The 16,567-nt window shown below is 40.6% G+C and overlaps 1 protein-coding gene across 1 annotated transcript; it reads right to left on the minus strand.

The window, feature by feature from the left end:
- Nucleotides 1–1,476: 1,476 nt before the first annotated feature.
- Nucleotides 1,477–16,500, minus strand: Cct8 (chaperonin containing TCP1 subunit 8). Its single transcript, XM_090348457.1, has 15 exons — nucleotides 16,381–16,500; nucleotides 15,606–15,696; nucleotides 14,843–14,922; nucleotides 13,090–13,239; nucleotides 12,080–12,260; nucleotides 11,920–11,981; nucleotides 11,075–11,212; nucleotides 8,999–9,177; nucleotides 8,198–8,264; nucleotides 8,040–8,127; nucleotides 7,841–7,956; nucleotides 5,912–5,983; nucleotides 5,665–5,829; nucleotides 3,567–3,686; nucleotides 1,477–1,680 (listed from the first exon to the last, which is right to left on the minus strand). Exons 1-15 carry the CDS (start codon nucleotides 16,438–16,440, stop codon nucleotides 1,603–1,605), a joined length of 1,647 nt encoding a protein of 548 aa, XP_090204583.1. The 5' UTR covers nucleotides 16,441–16,500; the 3' UTR covers nucleotides 1,477–1,602.
- Between the last annotated feature and the right edge of the window lie 67 nt (nucleotides 16,501–16,567).

Genomic DNA, 16,567 nt, shown 5'->3' on the forward strand with positions numbered 1-16,567 from the left:
AGCAATAACACCACTTCCAGCTTTTTCTAATGTGGAACCGAGGAATCCAGCGCTTCAAGCATGACAGGCAAGCACTCTTCCACTAGGTCATACTCCCAGGCCTGAACAGTCTTTAATTGAAAATACTTTCTCATTCATGTCAGCTAGTGTTGAATTATATGCCACAGAGTACTGAACTTTTTCAAGTTTTCTGCTGGAAATTTTTTGACAAACCAATGGTATTTCCTTTGCTGTAATGAGATACATCATTCTAATACTGAATGGGTTTTAGATTTTTGGTAGAATGAGGATTTCAACTCTGGCCTTGTGCTTAACAGGCAGGTACTATCCCCTGAGCCACTCCAGCCACTTCTGGATATTATTTTCACAAGGGTCTGGTTTCATTCCTCAAAGGACCTAGGCTATGATCCTCTCTGCCTCCTAAGTTGTTACTCAATCCCTAAGTAGATACAGTGATACTCAACTAAGATCCTAGCCTTGTGGAAGCCGAGATTGAAATGGTCACAGTTGTAGAACAGCAAAGCTCACCCGTCTAGAAGTGGGACACTGTAATGCTATTCTAGGAATGACCAGAAAACAGGTAGGCTTCAGTTGAGGCATGTGCCAGGTGAATAGAAAAGATCCTATCTCAAAAATAATGGACAACTCAGCAGTAGAGCACCTGGCCTTTCATGGGTCCAAAGCCTGGGTTGGCTTTGAACCACAATCCTCAGATCTCAGCCTCCTGAGTAGCTAAGATTATAGACAGGAGCCATCGGCACTCAGCTTTATAACAACACTTTCTAATCCCCAAGCTAATCAACTATATTCTAAAAATCTTTGGATATCAAAGATTTCAGAGTATTTTACATGGTCTTATGTAACCAAACATAGCAGTAGCAAGCCTGAGAGGTCTATTTCCATCTCTTCTTCTCTGCCACTACAATGTCTCCCATTGGATTTGGTCATTACCAAGTCTCAAGACTTTCAGGTCTGTGAAGTCACTGGAAATCTATTCTAGATTCTGGCACTTTTCCCAGTAAGGGCTAAGACAGGAAAAATTAAGACTTTCTGAGTGAATTTGGTCGTTCTCAAAGCCTGACATTCCCTTACAGAAAGCAGCTACTGGCCGGGCGCATTGGCTTGACTAATCCTAGCTACTCAGGAGATTGAGATCTGAGGATCATGGTTCAAAGTCAGCCCCAGCACAAAAGGGCCTGAGACTATAGAAAATGGAATGTCAAGCTTTGCTCAAGGGCTGGTCAGTAGCCTTGAGCTGAAGAGCTCAGGGACAGTGCCTAGGCCAAGTTCAAAAAAAAAAAACAAAACAAGTAGCTACTGACAATGTCACTTATATGGTTATGTGAGTGAGTGTTGTGTTCAACAACAAAAGCAGACAGGTCATACACACAGGAAACAGGCCTCTCTAATTAAAGAGCTAACTTGCCTAAGTCGCACATCTAATATGATTAATAAGCTTGAAGCATGTTACTCAACAAGGCTTTAACAAGAACGTTTAATTCAGCTGAGGATATAAACACAACACTTCTTAATTTAAGGATAAAAGAAAACAGGCAATTCCTACAATATGAATCTAACCACCTATAGTAACAATGAAGCCCTTCAATCGTTTTGGTCGTCATCCCAATCTTTCTTCCCACTTGGAGGCTTGGGCCCACCAGCTGGCTTTGCCATGATGATCTGCAGAACACAAAAGCACAACCTCTATCTTTAGAAGGCACATTTTTTTATTAGCCTGGCTTAAGATTAAGGATTACCTCAACACAAGCAATATGCTGCATACAAATACCACAGCACAATGTTTGCTAAGTTCTGTATAAGAAATTAAGTGACCTCCAAAGTATCAAAAGGTTTCCTACTTTTTGTGAAAAATAGCAATGAATTCCACACAGATTAGTGAAAAACATTTCCAAGCATGCACGCTGGCAACTCAGTAAGTATAATGTGAAAGTATTTGCATGCTTTTCTGGTGTGGCACCTGATTTGCTATTTAAGTTCCTCTTGCCAACCATCTTTGTCCCAGTCTCCTTGTGCCTTAGGAGGTTTAGGTCCACCTGCCAGTTTTGCCATTATTATCTATATAAAATAGTTGATAAACAGAAAGCTCAACAATATAGTTTGGAGTTCCTTCCACAAACCAAACAGCAAGAAATGCTTTTTAATGAAACCAAAGTACCCAGTTCCCTTAGTAACTCAAGGACTAAGGAATTGAAGCCAGGGCTTCATGCATGCTAGGCAAGCACTCTACCACTAAACCACATTCCCAGAGTGAAACTTATTTTTAAGCAAGCATAGGAACCACTCCTATGTGGTACACACACCTCCATTTCTTTTCTTTATACAATATTGGTAGTACTTGGAATGTAAACTAAAATCTTGCTTGCAGGTACTTGGCAAGTTGTCATTGCCTTTATCCCTCCTTCTGCTTCTTTCGAGTAAGTTAATACTAAACAATTCTATTTCTGGTCATCAAAGCTCTTCCTTATTCACAAAGTTGGTTTTACTATACAACTGACACTCAGAAATAAGTCTATTACATGACAAGGGGTATTAAAGTTCAAGAAGTAATGTGCCCACTATCTGACTAATGCAACTGTAACCCTCTCTATACATCACCTCGACAATAAAATACAATTTTAAAACAGAAATGAGTCTATTGATTTTCATGGAAAACTTGTTTAATTTGGCAACAGTTTCACTTTGTCAATATACATTATGCCTCAAGCAATTAAGTATGAACAGTTCATTGTCTATTAATTCCATCTAGTTTTGTGAGCAAATGCATTTAAGTTTACTAAAGGTACAATATCTACTTAGTAAATGCTCCCGCATTTTTCCTATTAATACTACTATTAAAGCTTACTATATAGATTATTTATATCCAGGGGTTCCAAAGCTAGTTTGAAAATTCAAACTACATAAAATTTCTTCTACCTATACTTTGCCAACTGAAAATTAGTAAATATTTCTTTTACTGGAAAGACCTTAATTTTATAACAGGAATAATACATGCAATACATAGAACTTAGCAGTGTGTCTACCTGGCCTGGGAATACGGCTTAGTGATAGAATACTTGCTTAGCATACTCCCTAGCACCACACATACAGCAAAAATCAGAGGTGCCACTGTGGCTCAAGTGGTACAGTGCTAACCGTAAGCAAAAAGAAGCTCAAAGACAATGTCCATTCCCTCAGGACTGGAAAAAAAAAATGTATAAGGGCCAGGAGTTTTGCCTAGTGGTAGAGTGCATGCATGAAGACACAGGTTTGATTCCTCGGTACCACATACATAGAAAAAGCCAGAAGTGGTACTATGGCTCAAGTGGTAGAGCTCTAGCCTTGAAAAACACCAAGGACAGTGCTCAGGCTAAGAGGTCAAGCTCCAGGACTGGCAAAAACAAAAAGGTGCAACAAATTTCTTTTTTTTGTAATTGGAGGGCCATTTTAACATCTCTAGATGTAATAATAATCCATTCAAATATAATCAGATTGCATTCTACTTCTGCATACAATTAGAATAGACAAGTACTATTTTTTAAAATGAAGAATTTTAACTTTTCACTCACCTGATCCACTCGAAGTACAGTAACTGCAGCATTAGTCGCCAATTTAATAGCCCAGTATTTGCCCAGGTATGTATCTAAGATACCAGCTTCCAACATGTCTTTTACAGCAGGAACTTCAGCCTGGCAACATAAAACAATTCAATTCCTTCATTACAAATAAAATCTAGCCAGGTATCAGTGGCTACTCAAAACTGTACGAATAAATCTTTAGAAAGCTGAAATCTGAGGATCCAGATTTGAAGTTAGCCCAAACAAACAAACAAAAAGATGTGAGACTCATCTTCAATTAACCAGCAAAAAGCTTGAAATGGAACTGTGGGTCATGAATCAAGTGCCAGACTTCAAGTGAAAGGCCAAGGGAGAATTCCAGGCCAAGTTTAAATCCCTATATTGGCACACATATAAATACAGAAAATGCACACCCCCACTCCCCCACCAATAAGACAAACCATAAACACCAAAGCATTCTTTTTGGCACTTATTGTAGGTTTGAACTCAAGTCTTATGCTTGCTATGCAGACAACTTTATCATGAAAGTATCTTTACCACTTTTTGTCTTATACCTCTGCAGTGCTGAGATGATATATGTACACCACCAGACCCAGATTTTGGTTTTTTTGCCAGTCCTGGGCCTTGAACTCAGGGCCTGGGCACTGTCCTTGGGCTTTCTCAAGGCTAGAGCTCTACCACTTGAGCCACAGCACCATTTCTGGCTTTTTTCTATGTATGTGGTATGGAGGAATCGAACCCAGGTCCTTGTGCATTCTAGGCAAGTACTCTACCACTATGCCAAACTCCCGTCCCCCAGTCCCAGATTTTTATTGGCTGTCATTATTCACTTTTTGTTTAGGCTGACTATAACCCTCCTAAACTCAGCTAGGATTACCATTATGAAATACCAAACTGGACTTGATTTAAAATTTAAAGTGGGGGCTGGAAGTTTGGCCTAGTGGTAAAGTGCTTGCCTAGTAGCATGCAAGAAGATCCAGCTTACTCCTCAGTACCACATATCCAGAAAAAGCCAGAAATGGCGGTGTGGCTCAAGTGGTAGAGTTCTAGTTTTGAGAAAGCCTAAAGACATTGTTCAAGCCCTGAGTTCAAGCCCCAGTACTGGCAAAATAAAAGTAGAAACACATATACTAAAAAACAAAAAATATACATGGTATAAAACAGAAAAGGAATCACTATTAAAGGCTTTCATTCAAACCAGAAAAATCACCAGGCACCAGGAGCTCACGTCTGTAATCCTAGCTACTCAGGAAGCTGAGATCTAAGAATTCAGTTCAAAGCCAACTGAGCACAAAAGGTGAGACTCTTATCTTCAATTATCTATCAGAAAACTGGAAGTGGCAGCATCACTCAAGGAGTCAGGTGGTAGCCTTGATCTAAAGAGCTCAGGAACAGCACCCAGGCCGAGTTCAATTCCCATGACTGTCACAAGCAAAAACAAGGACTGGGAGCATGGCCTAGTGGTAGTATGCTGGCCTAGCATGCACAAAGCCCTGGGCTTGATTCCCCAGAGCCACATACACAGAAAAAGCTGGAAGTGGCGCTGTGGCTTAAGTGGCAGAGTGCTAGCCTTGTGTAAAAAGTGTCCAAGGACAGGGCCTAGGTCCTGAGTTCAAGCTACAGGACTGGCAAAACCAAAAACCCAAAAGCAAAAAAAAAAAAAAAACCACCACCAACAGAAAAACCCAAGTTAACATCAGATAAACCAAGAATTATTAAACAAACAAAAAAACCCAACTGCTCCTAAGCCAACCTATTTCTTTTTTGGGGGTGCTAGAGTTAGGGTTTGAATTCAGGGCCTACGCAGTCTGAATATTTTTGCTACAGGATAGGGCTCTACTACCTGAGCCACAGCTAGATACCCATCCAACGTTTTGGTAATTAAGAGTCTCAGTGACTTTCCTCCCTGGACTAGCTTCGGATAGTGATGCTCAGATCTCAGCCTCCTTGGTAGCCAGTATTACAAGTGTGCCCTGCAGGCTCCTGGCCATATCTACCTCTTGACTTTTCCTTTAAACAGATTACCTTCTATTGTCAGATTATAAATTTACAAAATAAAACAATTTAAGTTCAATATTTTTGCAAATACCTCAATATCTATTCCAACGTTTTTATTTCCTTCTTGGTGTACTGCATAGAGTTTAGAGATGACTTCATTGGCTTTAACTCCTGAGTTTTCTGCCAGTGCCCGTGGAATAGCTTCAAATGCTTCAGCAAACTTCTTAATAGCATATTGTTCAAGTCCAGGACATGTCTAAATCAAAACAGACTTATTATTGTTATTTTATTCAAGAAATGTTTCAAAATAACAGCAATTTATCCGGAAAAGGTTATACCTCGCCATATGAAGTTATCTGTTTGGCCAATTCAATTTCTGTTGCTCCACCACCAGGTACAAGACGTTTATCCTATTAAGTTATTCAAGAGAAAGAACAATAAAGTCACTAAAAGACAGTGTGCAATTCTATCTTTTCATATTCCTATATTCCTTCAGACTGGAGTTGTTTTAATCGGACATTATTACTGAAACTCTCATTATACATTTGGGTATAAGGGGTGGGAGCATAGCCTAGTGGTAGAGTGCTTGCCTAGCATGCATGAAGCCCTGGGTTTGATTCCTTGGTACCACGCACACAGAAAAAGAGAAGTGGTGCTATGGCTCAAGTGGCATAGCATTAGCCTTGAGCAAATTTGTGTCCAGGGACAGTGTTCAGGCTTGAGCTCAAGCCCTAGGACTGGGAGGGGGGGGAAGGGAAGCAATACAAAGAATGATAATAGCCTGTTTATACAGGTCTATGACATAAAGAATAAACAACAGTGCTTTAGTAATATTTTAGGTAATATAATCAAAACAAACCAGTTTCCTTCAACAAATGGATGGAGAACATCTGGTTTGAAAATGTAACATCATCTGATATACAATGAAATAGATGTATACGCTGTTCCTATACTTTTTTGTGGGTCATGGGGCTTGCATTCAGCCTAGGTGCTGTCCATGAGCTCTTCAGCTCAAGGTTACCACCCTACCCTTGAGCCAAGCCCCACTTCCTGTTTTCCAGAGGTTAATTAGAGATAAGAGTCTCAATCCTTTTGTGCCCGGGCTGGCTTTGATCTCAGCCTCAGATCTCAGCCTCCTGAGTAGCTAGGATTACAGGCATGAGCCACCATGCCCAGCTTTATACTTGTTGTAAGCTACCTGTATAGACAATTTTGTATGCCTGTCAATTGCTTAAAACTACAAATGACCCTTAGTAGGAAAAAGTTCCTCAATCCTGCTTTAAAACAATAGAAAAACCTTTCTTTGCCATTTATTACTTTGTACAAACATTTTTGGAAGCTATCTGATTCACCAGCAACTTACATGAAACTAGATGAAAAAGTTGGGGGCTGGCCAGGTGTGGTGGCTCACACCTGTAATCCTAGCTACTCAGGAGACTGAGATCTGAAGATCGCAGTTCAAAGCCAGCACAGGCACTAAAGTCCATGAGACTTTTTTTTTTTTTTTTTTTTTTGCCAGTCCTGGGCTTGAGCTCAGGGCCTGAGCAGTCCTTGGACTTTCTCAAGGCTAGAGCTCTACCACTTGAGCCTCAGCACCACTACCAGCTTTTTTTTTTTCTATGCATGTGGGACTGAGGAATTGAACTTGGGGTCTTCATGCATGCTAGGCAAGCACTCTACCACTAGGCCAAACTCCCAGCCATCCATGAGACTCTTATCTCCAATTAACCACTAGAAAAACAGAAGTGGCACTGTGGCTCAAGGGGTAGGATGGTAGCCTTGAGTTGAAGAGCTCAAGGACAATGCCCAGTCCCAGAGCTCAAGCCCCATGAACCCCCCCCCCCCAAAAAAAAGTTGGGAGCTGAGAATGTAGCTTCGTGGTAGAGTGCATGCCTGACACACAAGCAGCCCTGGGTTCAACTCCTCGGTCATAAGTAGCACTGTGATTCAAGTGGTAGAGTGCTAGCCTTGAGCAAAAGAAGCTCAGGGACAGTACCAGGCCCTGAACTTAAGCCCAGAACTGGCAAAAATAAATGAAGGAGGGAGGGAGGGAGGGAGGGAGGGAGGGAGGGAGGGAGGGAGGGAGGGAGGGAGGGAAGGAGGGAGGGGGAGGGAAAGAAAAAGTAAGGAAAAAAAAGAGGAAGGAAGGAAGGTAGGTAGGCTTGCTTTATATATGCTACTCATTTTGAATCCCCATTTAGAAAGTTTCTAAGCTGCCAACCATGTAACACAATAAAAGTTCACTAAAGATAATTTCTAATACAGACCCTAGTGAGAACTTTGAAAGTATTTACACCATCATCCACTGCCCTTTCAATATCATCCATCAGATTATCTGTAGAACCTCGAAGAACCAATGTAGAAATGGCACCATCTTCTTTTTCTGTGAGAAAATATATTTGTAGATTAAAGAAAGCATCATACACTTCTCAAGCATAACAGGAACATTATATCAGTAATACATACCATGTTTAAAGACCACCACCTGTGTATCTCCAACTTCTGAAAGGTAGACACTGTCACAATGTCCCATTTCTTCAAGGACAGGAGGGGTCTGTAAAAAAGTGACTATTGTAATAAAAATTCATAGAGGCTTAGCTGTCATAATATTTTCTAATACGTACTAATCTAGGAAGAGCTGTTGCACCAACTGTTTTACACAGTCTTCGGAGATCCCACTTTGAGTTAAGCCTTTAAAAACAAAAACAAAAATCACCCAAAATATTTCGATAGAAGTTTTAATTTTTCCATATAGCATCATAAAGAAATCAAATAGAACAAAACACACTAGTCACGTTCCTTCAATTCTGACTCACGTTTAAAACACACTGAATTGCACTGCGCTCTAAGGGTAAAAAGACAATTTTTCTGGCTCTATGAATGAGTCCATATAGTCAGTACTACCATATCTGACATTTGTTTATGGCATTATTCAAATAAAACACAAGGGACATAAGAGTTCTACAGTGCCAAGGGAACTGGTAGATTTATAGAACATTTTGGTTTTACTGTGTGTAATCAAGTTCTGAGGAAGCATACTTATTTACTGGACACATGTGATTTGGAAGTAGAAAAGGTAGCAGAAAATGGAGTGAGGAAGACACATGTTGTCTATCTAGTGCCTATAAATATGTTCATAGATTAAAAGGCACCTTTCTGACTTTATACACTCCATCCAACAGGCAAGTCACTAGGCTTACAGCTGACCTCTTAAAATGCTTTTGTGCCTGAAATGATTTATTGCTTCTTTCTATCTTATAGTTTAAACATATGTAAGATTTCTCAGAGGCATTTCCCTCTAGGCTAAGTCTTTTTACTGTCCAATCTAATACCTTACACAACCCTTTCATTATTGGCCTGTCAGTTTGTTGAATTCATTTAGTGCTTAAAAACCACTTATAGTATCAGTAAAATGAACCTCTTACCTCACCAACATGATATTGTACTTGTTGGCATAATGAAGAGCCATGTCGGCCACTTTGCCACCTGTTACTATGACATTTGCACCAGTATCTGCAATGGCTTTGACTTGTGCATCCATGAGATTTTCTTCCCCTTTACTAAAATTCATCAATTCTTCAGCATTCTTTATTAATACCGTTCCCTGGTAAAACAAGTAAGCATGATGTTGAAAGTTTTATTGATGAAATTAAGGACCTGGGAGAAACATTAAAGTATGCATGTATTATAAAACAGAATAGAAAATTTACATAAATGATAGTTTGCTGCTATAGCACCTCATCCCCAAACAGAATTTCCTCTTTGACAGAAGCTAGGGAAAATCGGACTTTCTTTAGGCAAGAATCTATGTGGTTTTGTCCTTCACAAAACCCAGATAGCAACATTAAAAAGTTACACTGTGGGGCCGGGAGTTTGGCCTAGTGGTAGAGTGCTTGCCTAGCATGCACGGAGGCCCGGGTTCGATTCCTTGGTACCACATACATAGAAAAAAGCCGGAAGTGGTACTAAAGCTCAAGTGGTAGAGCTCTAGCCTTGAGAAAAAAAAAAATCCAAGGACAGTGCTCAGGCCCTGAGCCCAAGCCTAGGACTGGCACCAAAAAAAAAAAAAAAAAAAAAAAAAAAAAAAGTTACATTGTGGTTACGGTTATCTAATTTCTCCTAAAATGTGGACTAAACTACCACTCAAGTCTCCAACTCCTCAAGATGTTGAAAACCAACAACCGGGCCAGGGACTAATGAATGGTTCATGCCTATAATCCTAGCCACTTAGAAGGCTGAGACTTGGAGACTATAGTTCAAAGCCAGCACTGGGAAGGTTCCATCTCTAATTAACCAACAAAATGCCACGCTAGAGACACTGTTCAAGTATTTAGAGTGCCAACTATGAGCAAGAATATTGGATAACAGGACAAGGCTCTTCAAGCCCCCGTCTGGTACACACACACCCTACACCAAACAATTTGGACTTTAGGAATTATGCTGACCAGGGGTTAGAGGCATGGCTCAGTTGCAGAGCACCAGCCAAGGAGCAAAGCATCAAAGAGTTCAAGTCCCAGTCTCTCCCCACAAAAAAGAGAATTATGCCTACTATACAGACATTGATGTTTCAACTTTTCTATTTAGTAGCAGAATTAGACATGAAAAACATAAATATGAGTCCAGAATCAATGGCTCAAACCTATAATTCTAGCCATTTAGGAGGCTGAGGTCTGAGGTTCATGGTTTGAGTCTGGCCAGTAAATAAGTCCATGAGCCAGGCGTGGTGGCTCATGCCTGTAATCCTAGCTACTCAGGAGTCTGATATCTGAGGATCACAGTACAAAGCCAGCCCCAGCACAAAAGGACCTGAGACTTTTATCTTCAATTAGCCTCCACAAAACAAGAAGTAGGGCTTAGTTTAAGGGTAGGGCAGTAGCATTGAGCTAAAGAGCTCAGGGACAGTGCCCAGGCAGAGTTCAAGCTTCATGATCCACCCCCCCCCACACACAAAGTCCATGATATTTATATCCCCAATTATCCACCAAAAAGGCTAAAATGTATACTCATGGCTCAAGTCGCAGAGTGCTAGGAATGCTACCCTTGAGCATAAAAGCTCAGAAACATTGCCTAGCCTATGAGTTCCGCGCCCCAAGACTAGCAAAAATAATTTAAGATTTAAAAATACATATGATGGTGGGAATTAAGGCACCATTTATCTGGCAAATATCATGTAACCCTTCTATTAATTATAATAGAAAATATATTAAAAAATACATATGATGCTACAGCTCTAAGTAATTACTGGTTTAAGAACAAGTGCTATATAAAAACTGAACATAGGGCCGGAAGTCTGGCATAGTGGTTGAGCGCTTGCATGAAGACCCAGGTCTGATTCCTCTGTACCACATACATATAAAAAAGCTGGAAGTGGTGCTAAGGCGCAAGTGGTAGAGCCTGCTCAAGCCCTGAGCTCAAGCCCAGGACGGGAGGGGGGGGGGACCTGAACATAAATATGAAAAAGCAACCTAAAAGCTTGCTTTTAACATTGGAAATCTACATACCTTAGTTTCTGTTATCATGCCATCAAAAGGACAAGAGTACACTGCTATTTTTGCATCTTTGACAGATGTCACATCACCTTCAGTTTCCTTCTTAAAAACCATGCCATGCAACACTGAAGAGGAATAGATACCTGAACCCTAAAGAGATACCACCAAAATCATTAGGGAAATGTTGGTACTTCTGCATACCTTAAAATATATTTTTTCCAAAATAAATACACAATGCCTAGGGATTTATAGTGAAGGATGATAAGCACAACATAAACCAAACCATCCAGCTCAAGGTAGAAATCAGAGTGGAAATGAACCACTGGGAAGCACTGACCATATATTCAGTCAATGACCAAGAATTTGGGGCAAGTACATTAAGCTAAATAATCAATATTGAAAACAGAACAAAGCAAATATTCTGCCCTTACAAGTTTCAAATTTAATGGGGGAAGGTAAATGATAAATGCATACAGAAAAAAATACACGCAACATACATACAGCTACGTATATATGTCTGTTTTTTATCTATAAATATGCATGTAAATACATATACAAACCAGATTCAACCATACTACATCAATTACATTTTAATATATAAAGCACATATACATGTACCCATTTAAGTATTTCAGTTAACATTATACTGTAGAACTGTTATTACAGAGCAAGATGTCACCTTCCATTCCATATACAAAAAATGCAAAAGTAATTAAGCCATAAGGTAAAATTCGGTTTTGGGCCAACTTTTCCTTTTTACAAAATACAATGGAGCTTGGACTGGGGATACAGATCAATGATAGGCAGGTACAAGGCCTAGGCTCAACCTTCAGGACCACCAAAGGAAACCTACTTACCAGAATTTTACACACTCTGATGTTATCAACATTGAAATTCCCGGAATCAGGAAAAATAGATACTGTTGAGGAAATGAAACATATCAAAATATATTCTGAGACAACAGGGAAACTAAAGTTATTTTAACTTCAAATCTTTTCATTTACGATATTTACTTACCACATGCCTGAGCAATAAGCTTGGCCAAAAACACTTCATTGCCATACTGCTTACTCATTATTGAGGTACGAAGTAGAGATGACACTTCATCAACATCCCGAAGGTTTTTTGCAGAACAACATACTAAATCGGGAAGAATTTCATGGGCTTTTCTGCAGGCTATTTCATAACCTTCTATGACCTAAGAGCCAAACATTTCTTTAAATGACATAATTTTGACATGGGTTAAAAAGAGTAGTTACTTTAGAAACCCTGTGAATGTGGACATTGATTTCTTTCTTTCTTTCTTTCTTTATTTATTTATTTTTGTCAGTCCTGGGCTTAAGCTCAGGGCCCTGAGGCCTGTCCTTGGATTTTTGTCAAGGCTAGAACTCTTAAGCCTCAGCACCACTTCTGGCTTTCTTCTATGTATGTGGTACTGAGGAATCGAACCCAGGTCTTCATGCATGCTAGGCAAGCACTTTAACCACTAGGCCAAACTCCCGCCCCCCCCCCCTTTTTTTTTTGCCAGTCCTGGGCTTGAGCTCAGGGCTTGAGCACTGTCCTTGGACTTTCTCAAGGCTAGAGCTTTACCACTTGAGCCTCAGCACCACTTCTGGCTTTTTCTATGTATGTGGTACCAAGGAATCGAACCCCGGTCTCCGTGAATGCCAGGCAAGCACTTTAACCACTAGGCCAAACTCCCAGCCCCTTATTTTCACTATAAGAATGGTAAAAGTACACTTGCAGAATAATACAACTGGCAGTCTAGTGACTATAAGTATAGACCTTGGTGGCATGTCAAATTTGAATCCTGATAACACCACCTAATAGCTGTAAGATCTTAGGCAAGATTTTTATAACTGTTCTCACTTGAGATAACAGGCCTCACTAATAGGACTTTTCTAGATAATACCACATGCGAAATACATGTACTACAATGCTTGGGCACAGAGTAAGTTGTCCAAAAAAGTGATTTTAAGTTTTAAGCAGCATATATAATTAAGAATTATTATAAAGTGAACACTTACCTCTGAAACTGACAAGCCAATCCTCAGAAGTTCTTCAGCTAATTCCAGAAGTGCTCCAGCAAACACCAGAACAAAGTTTGTGCCATCTCCAACCTCTTGCTCTTGCATATGAGAAGCCATTACAATCATTTTTGCAGCAGGATGCTGTACCTGTCATAAAAGTAAATAGTCATCTCATATGTAGTGCCTAATAAGGTTAAACACATCATTGTGTGATCCTTCAATTTACAATCCAAATCACTAACCGCAGACATTTAGAACACACGTTAGTTAACTTGGTTAAGTGTCCGTAAAAATTTTGCTACATTTTCTTATACTCATTATATATTCCAGGATAGCTTTAAATTCTCTATCTTCCTGTCTCTATATCCTAAGTGCGTATGTGTCACCGTGCCCAGCTCAAGGTAAAGTTGCTGAGGCTCAAGTGGTAGAGCTCTAGCCTTGAGAAAGTCCAAGGACAGTGCTCAGGCCCTGAGCTCAAGCCCAGGACTGGCAAAAAAAAAAAAAAAAAAAAAGAAAACTTCCTGAGGCTGAACATAGCCTTCTATTACATGAAAATGAGTTAAGAGGGCCAGGAGTTTGGCCTAGTGGTTAAAGTGCTTGCCTAGCATGCATGAAGACCTGGGTTCGATTCCTTGGTACCACATACATAGAAAAAGCTAGAAGTGGTGCTGTGGCTCAAGTGATAGAGCTCTATCCTTGAGAACAAGGATGGTGCCCAGGCCCTGAGCTCAAGCCCAGGACTGGCTGAAAAAAAAAAAAAAAAAAAAAAAAAAGAAAATGAGTTAAGAAACGGCTATGTATACTTAGGTGCCAGACCTTCCTCTTAACCCACCTGGCACCACCTATTTTTATAAACTCTAACATAAAAATTGAAGCTAAAGAAAGCCCAATTCTATCAAAGAAAAGCCACATTTGGGGGGGGGGGGAGGACTGGAACTCAGGGCTTGGCACTGTCCTTATGCTTCTTTATCCATGGACAGAGCTCTACCATTTGGACCACACTTCCACTTTTGGCTTTTTTTTTTTTTTTTTGCTATTTTACTGGGAACAAAGAGTCTTACGGACTTTTGTGCACACACATTAGCTTTGAACCGTAATGTTCAGAGCTCAATCTCCTAAGTAACTAGGATTAAAGATATGAGCAATCAGCCCCAGGAGAAACCCACAATTTTAAAATTAACCATTTCTGCATTATAGAATTTAATCAGTGTCACTCTACAAAATGAAACAAACATCTATTTAAAGCCAAGCACCAATAGCTCATGCCTATAATCCTAGCAACTCAAAAGACTGAGATCTGACAATGTGGTTCAAAGGCAGCCTGAACAGGAAAGCCTGTGAGACTTTTACTTGCAATTAATCAGCAAAAAGATGGAAATGTTGTTGACTCACTAGTCAGCACAAGTCTACCACTCAGGGACAGTACTCAAGCCCTGAGTTCAAGCTCCAGAACCGATACAAAACCAAAATAAAATAGTTTGATATTATTAGCAAATTCCTTTTATTACTCAATTCTTCCATAAAGAACTTAAGAGATTTGAGAAGTGAAAACACTAAACCTAAAACCACACTGTAAATCTACATAAATTTTCATGCTGGTTAACCTGGAATAAGTGTTTTCTATCTAAATTTTCAATGTCATTAGAAAATTTCTTGTTTTCTTCTATCTGGTGAATACAATGTAACCCTTCTATTACAATAAAAAATATATGAAAAAAAAGAAAATTTCTTGTTTTTGAAAAGAACTTACTTCTAGCTCTCTTAAAATAGTTGCTGCATCATTTGTCACAAACAACTTCTCCAGGTGATTTATAACCATTTTGTTCATTCCTTGTAGGAGAAAAAGATACATTATTCAAATTGTTCCCCCAATATCCAAGAAAATCTTTAAAAAAAAAAAAGCATACATTTGTATTTACTTCTTAGACTAGCACTGTAAATACTTAACCCATAGCTACCTATTTTTCAGGTTTATTTCACAGCCCATGGGCTTCTCTTGTACATACATCCACATTACTTCTTCCCATTCTAATCTATGTCTATAAAGACATAATGTCAGATCTTGTAACATTTTAGCTGGTTTCTATGGTGTTTGCAACTACTCAATAATGACAGAAATATTAAAATACAGAATGTATATACATTCAAAACTCAAACTACCAGAAAAATTTTGTTCCACAAATCTGTACTTTCTTAAAAACCAACTGGCGGTTGAAGAGGATGTGAGAAGTGTCTCTCTTCTATGTCTTTTTGTTGTACAGAAACTGTTCAGCCTTTGTTACAGTGAGTATTAAATACATCGAGAGTATTATTTTCTGTCTTCTCAATAGGCTAAAAATTATCATTCTAACTATTTCTCTAGAGATGAGAGGCTGATTAAAAAACCGAATATATCGGTATATTATGAATTTTTAAATCATATTGCAAATGAATGACCTCAAAATCAGTACGGGGGGGGGGAGGCAACACACAAATTTGACTCCAGATTTTAAAAACATGTTCTTGGCAATTACCATTGGGTCCATAGGCTGTACGAGTCGTTTGGGAAAGCTCTTTACAAGCCTGAATGTTTCTATACACAGCCTCTTCTAATCCTGAAAAATGCTGCAAAACAGGGCAAGAAAACAACAATTTTCATTCAGCTTAGGATCTGAAAGGAAAAGATGGGCGGGGTGGGGTTTGACTCAAGCTGTAGAGGGGCCCGGCCGACCAAAGACACAAAGCCTGGGTCTCCAACTCTAACACAGCAAAGATAAACAATAATAATAAGTAAATAAACGAGGAAAACAGGATCCTGCGGGGTCACGCTGCAGGTCCAGCTGGCTAAGGTGGACTGGGACCGGGATTCATTCGGACCGGGCACCAAGGGGCGGCGACTACAGCGGGCTAACTCAACTCGGGCGCCGACCCAGCTCCATCGGATGGCCGGCCGCCCGGTCCTCCCCGCCCGGCGCCACGATTCTCAAGGCGGCTTCTCCTCCGCCCTCACCGTTCCCGGACCCCCCCTCCCACACCCCGCCCCGGAAAATGCGCCTTGGTCCAGCTAGATCCAGCCCTTTGCAGGTCGCCGAGGCCCTCTCCGGGCTGCCCAGGCTCAGGGAAGACGAGAAACCCCGCGGCTGATCCGCAGCCGGCCCGCCCGGGCACCCTTCCTTTTCCAGAATCTTCTCCTCCCCTGACTGCTGTGCCGGGGCCGCATGACCGGCCCCCTGGTAGGCCATTCTGCCCTCCGGTTGCCGCCAACCCCATGCCGACTCTCCCACCGCGTCCTTTTGCCCTATGCCTTACTTTTGCTCCCTCTTTGAGCATCTGGGCAAAGCCCGGGGCCTTGGGGACGTGAAGCGCCATGGTTAAGACTGTGGGCCGCCGCGCACGCGCTCGCTCGGAAGACCCGCCGGAAGTGAAGGGCGCGCACAGCCTTCTGGGAACACTGCGCGCCGTCGCCGCACGCCCCTCCCTTCCGCTCACTCTCGGT

The sequence above is a fragment of the Megascapheus bottae genome, chromosome 1 (genome assembly GCF_031878675.1).
Source record: "Megascapheus bottae isolate mThoBot1 chromosome 1, mThoBot2.hap1, whole genome shotgun sequence".
Lineage (NCBI taxonomy): Eukaryota > Metazoa > Chordata > Mammalia > Rodentia > Geomyidae > Megascapheus > Megascapheus bottae.

What these genes read in the sequence shown, in the direction of transcription:
- Cct8 (XM_090348457.1), bottom strand. Translation starts at nt 16,440, where the DNA reads ATGGCGCTTCACGTCCCCAAGGCCCCGGGCTTTGCCCAGATGCTCAAA. An exon ending in CTATTTTAAGAGAGCTAGAA is followed by an intron (nt 13,240 to 14,842) that starts GTAAGTTCTTTT and finishes CTTTTATGACAG; the next exon opens with GTACAGCATCCTGCTGCAAA. An exon ending in GCATGATAACAGAAACTAAG is followed by an intron (nt 9,178 to 11,074) that starts GTATGTAGATTT and finishes TTGTTTTACCAG; the next exon opens with GGAACGGTATTAATAAAGAA.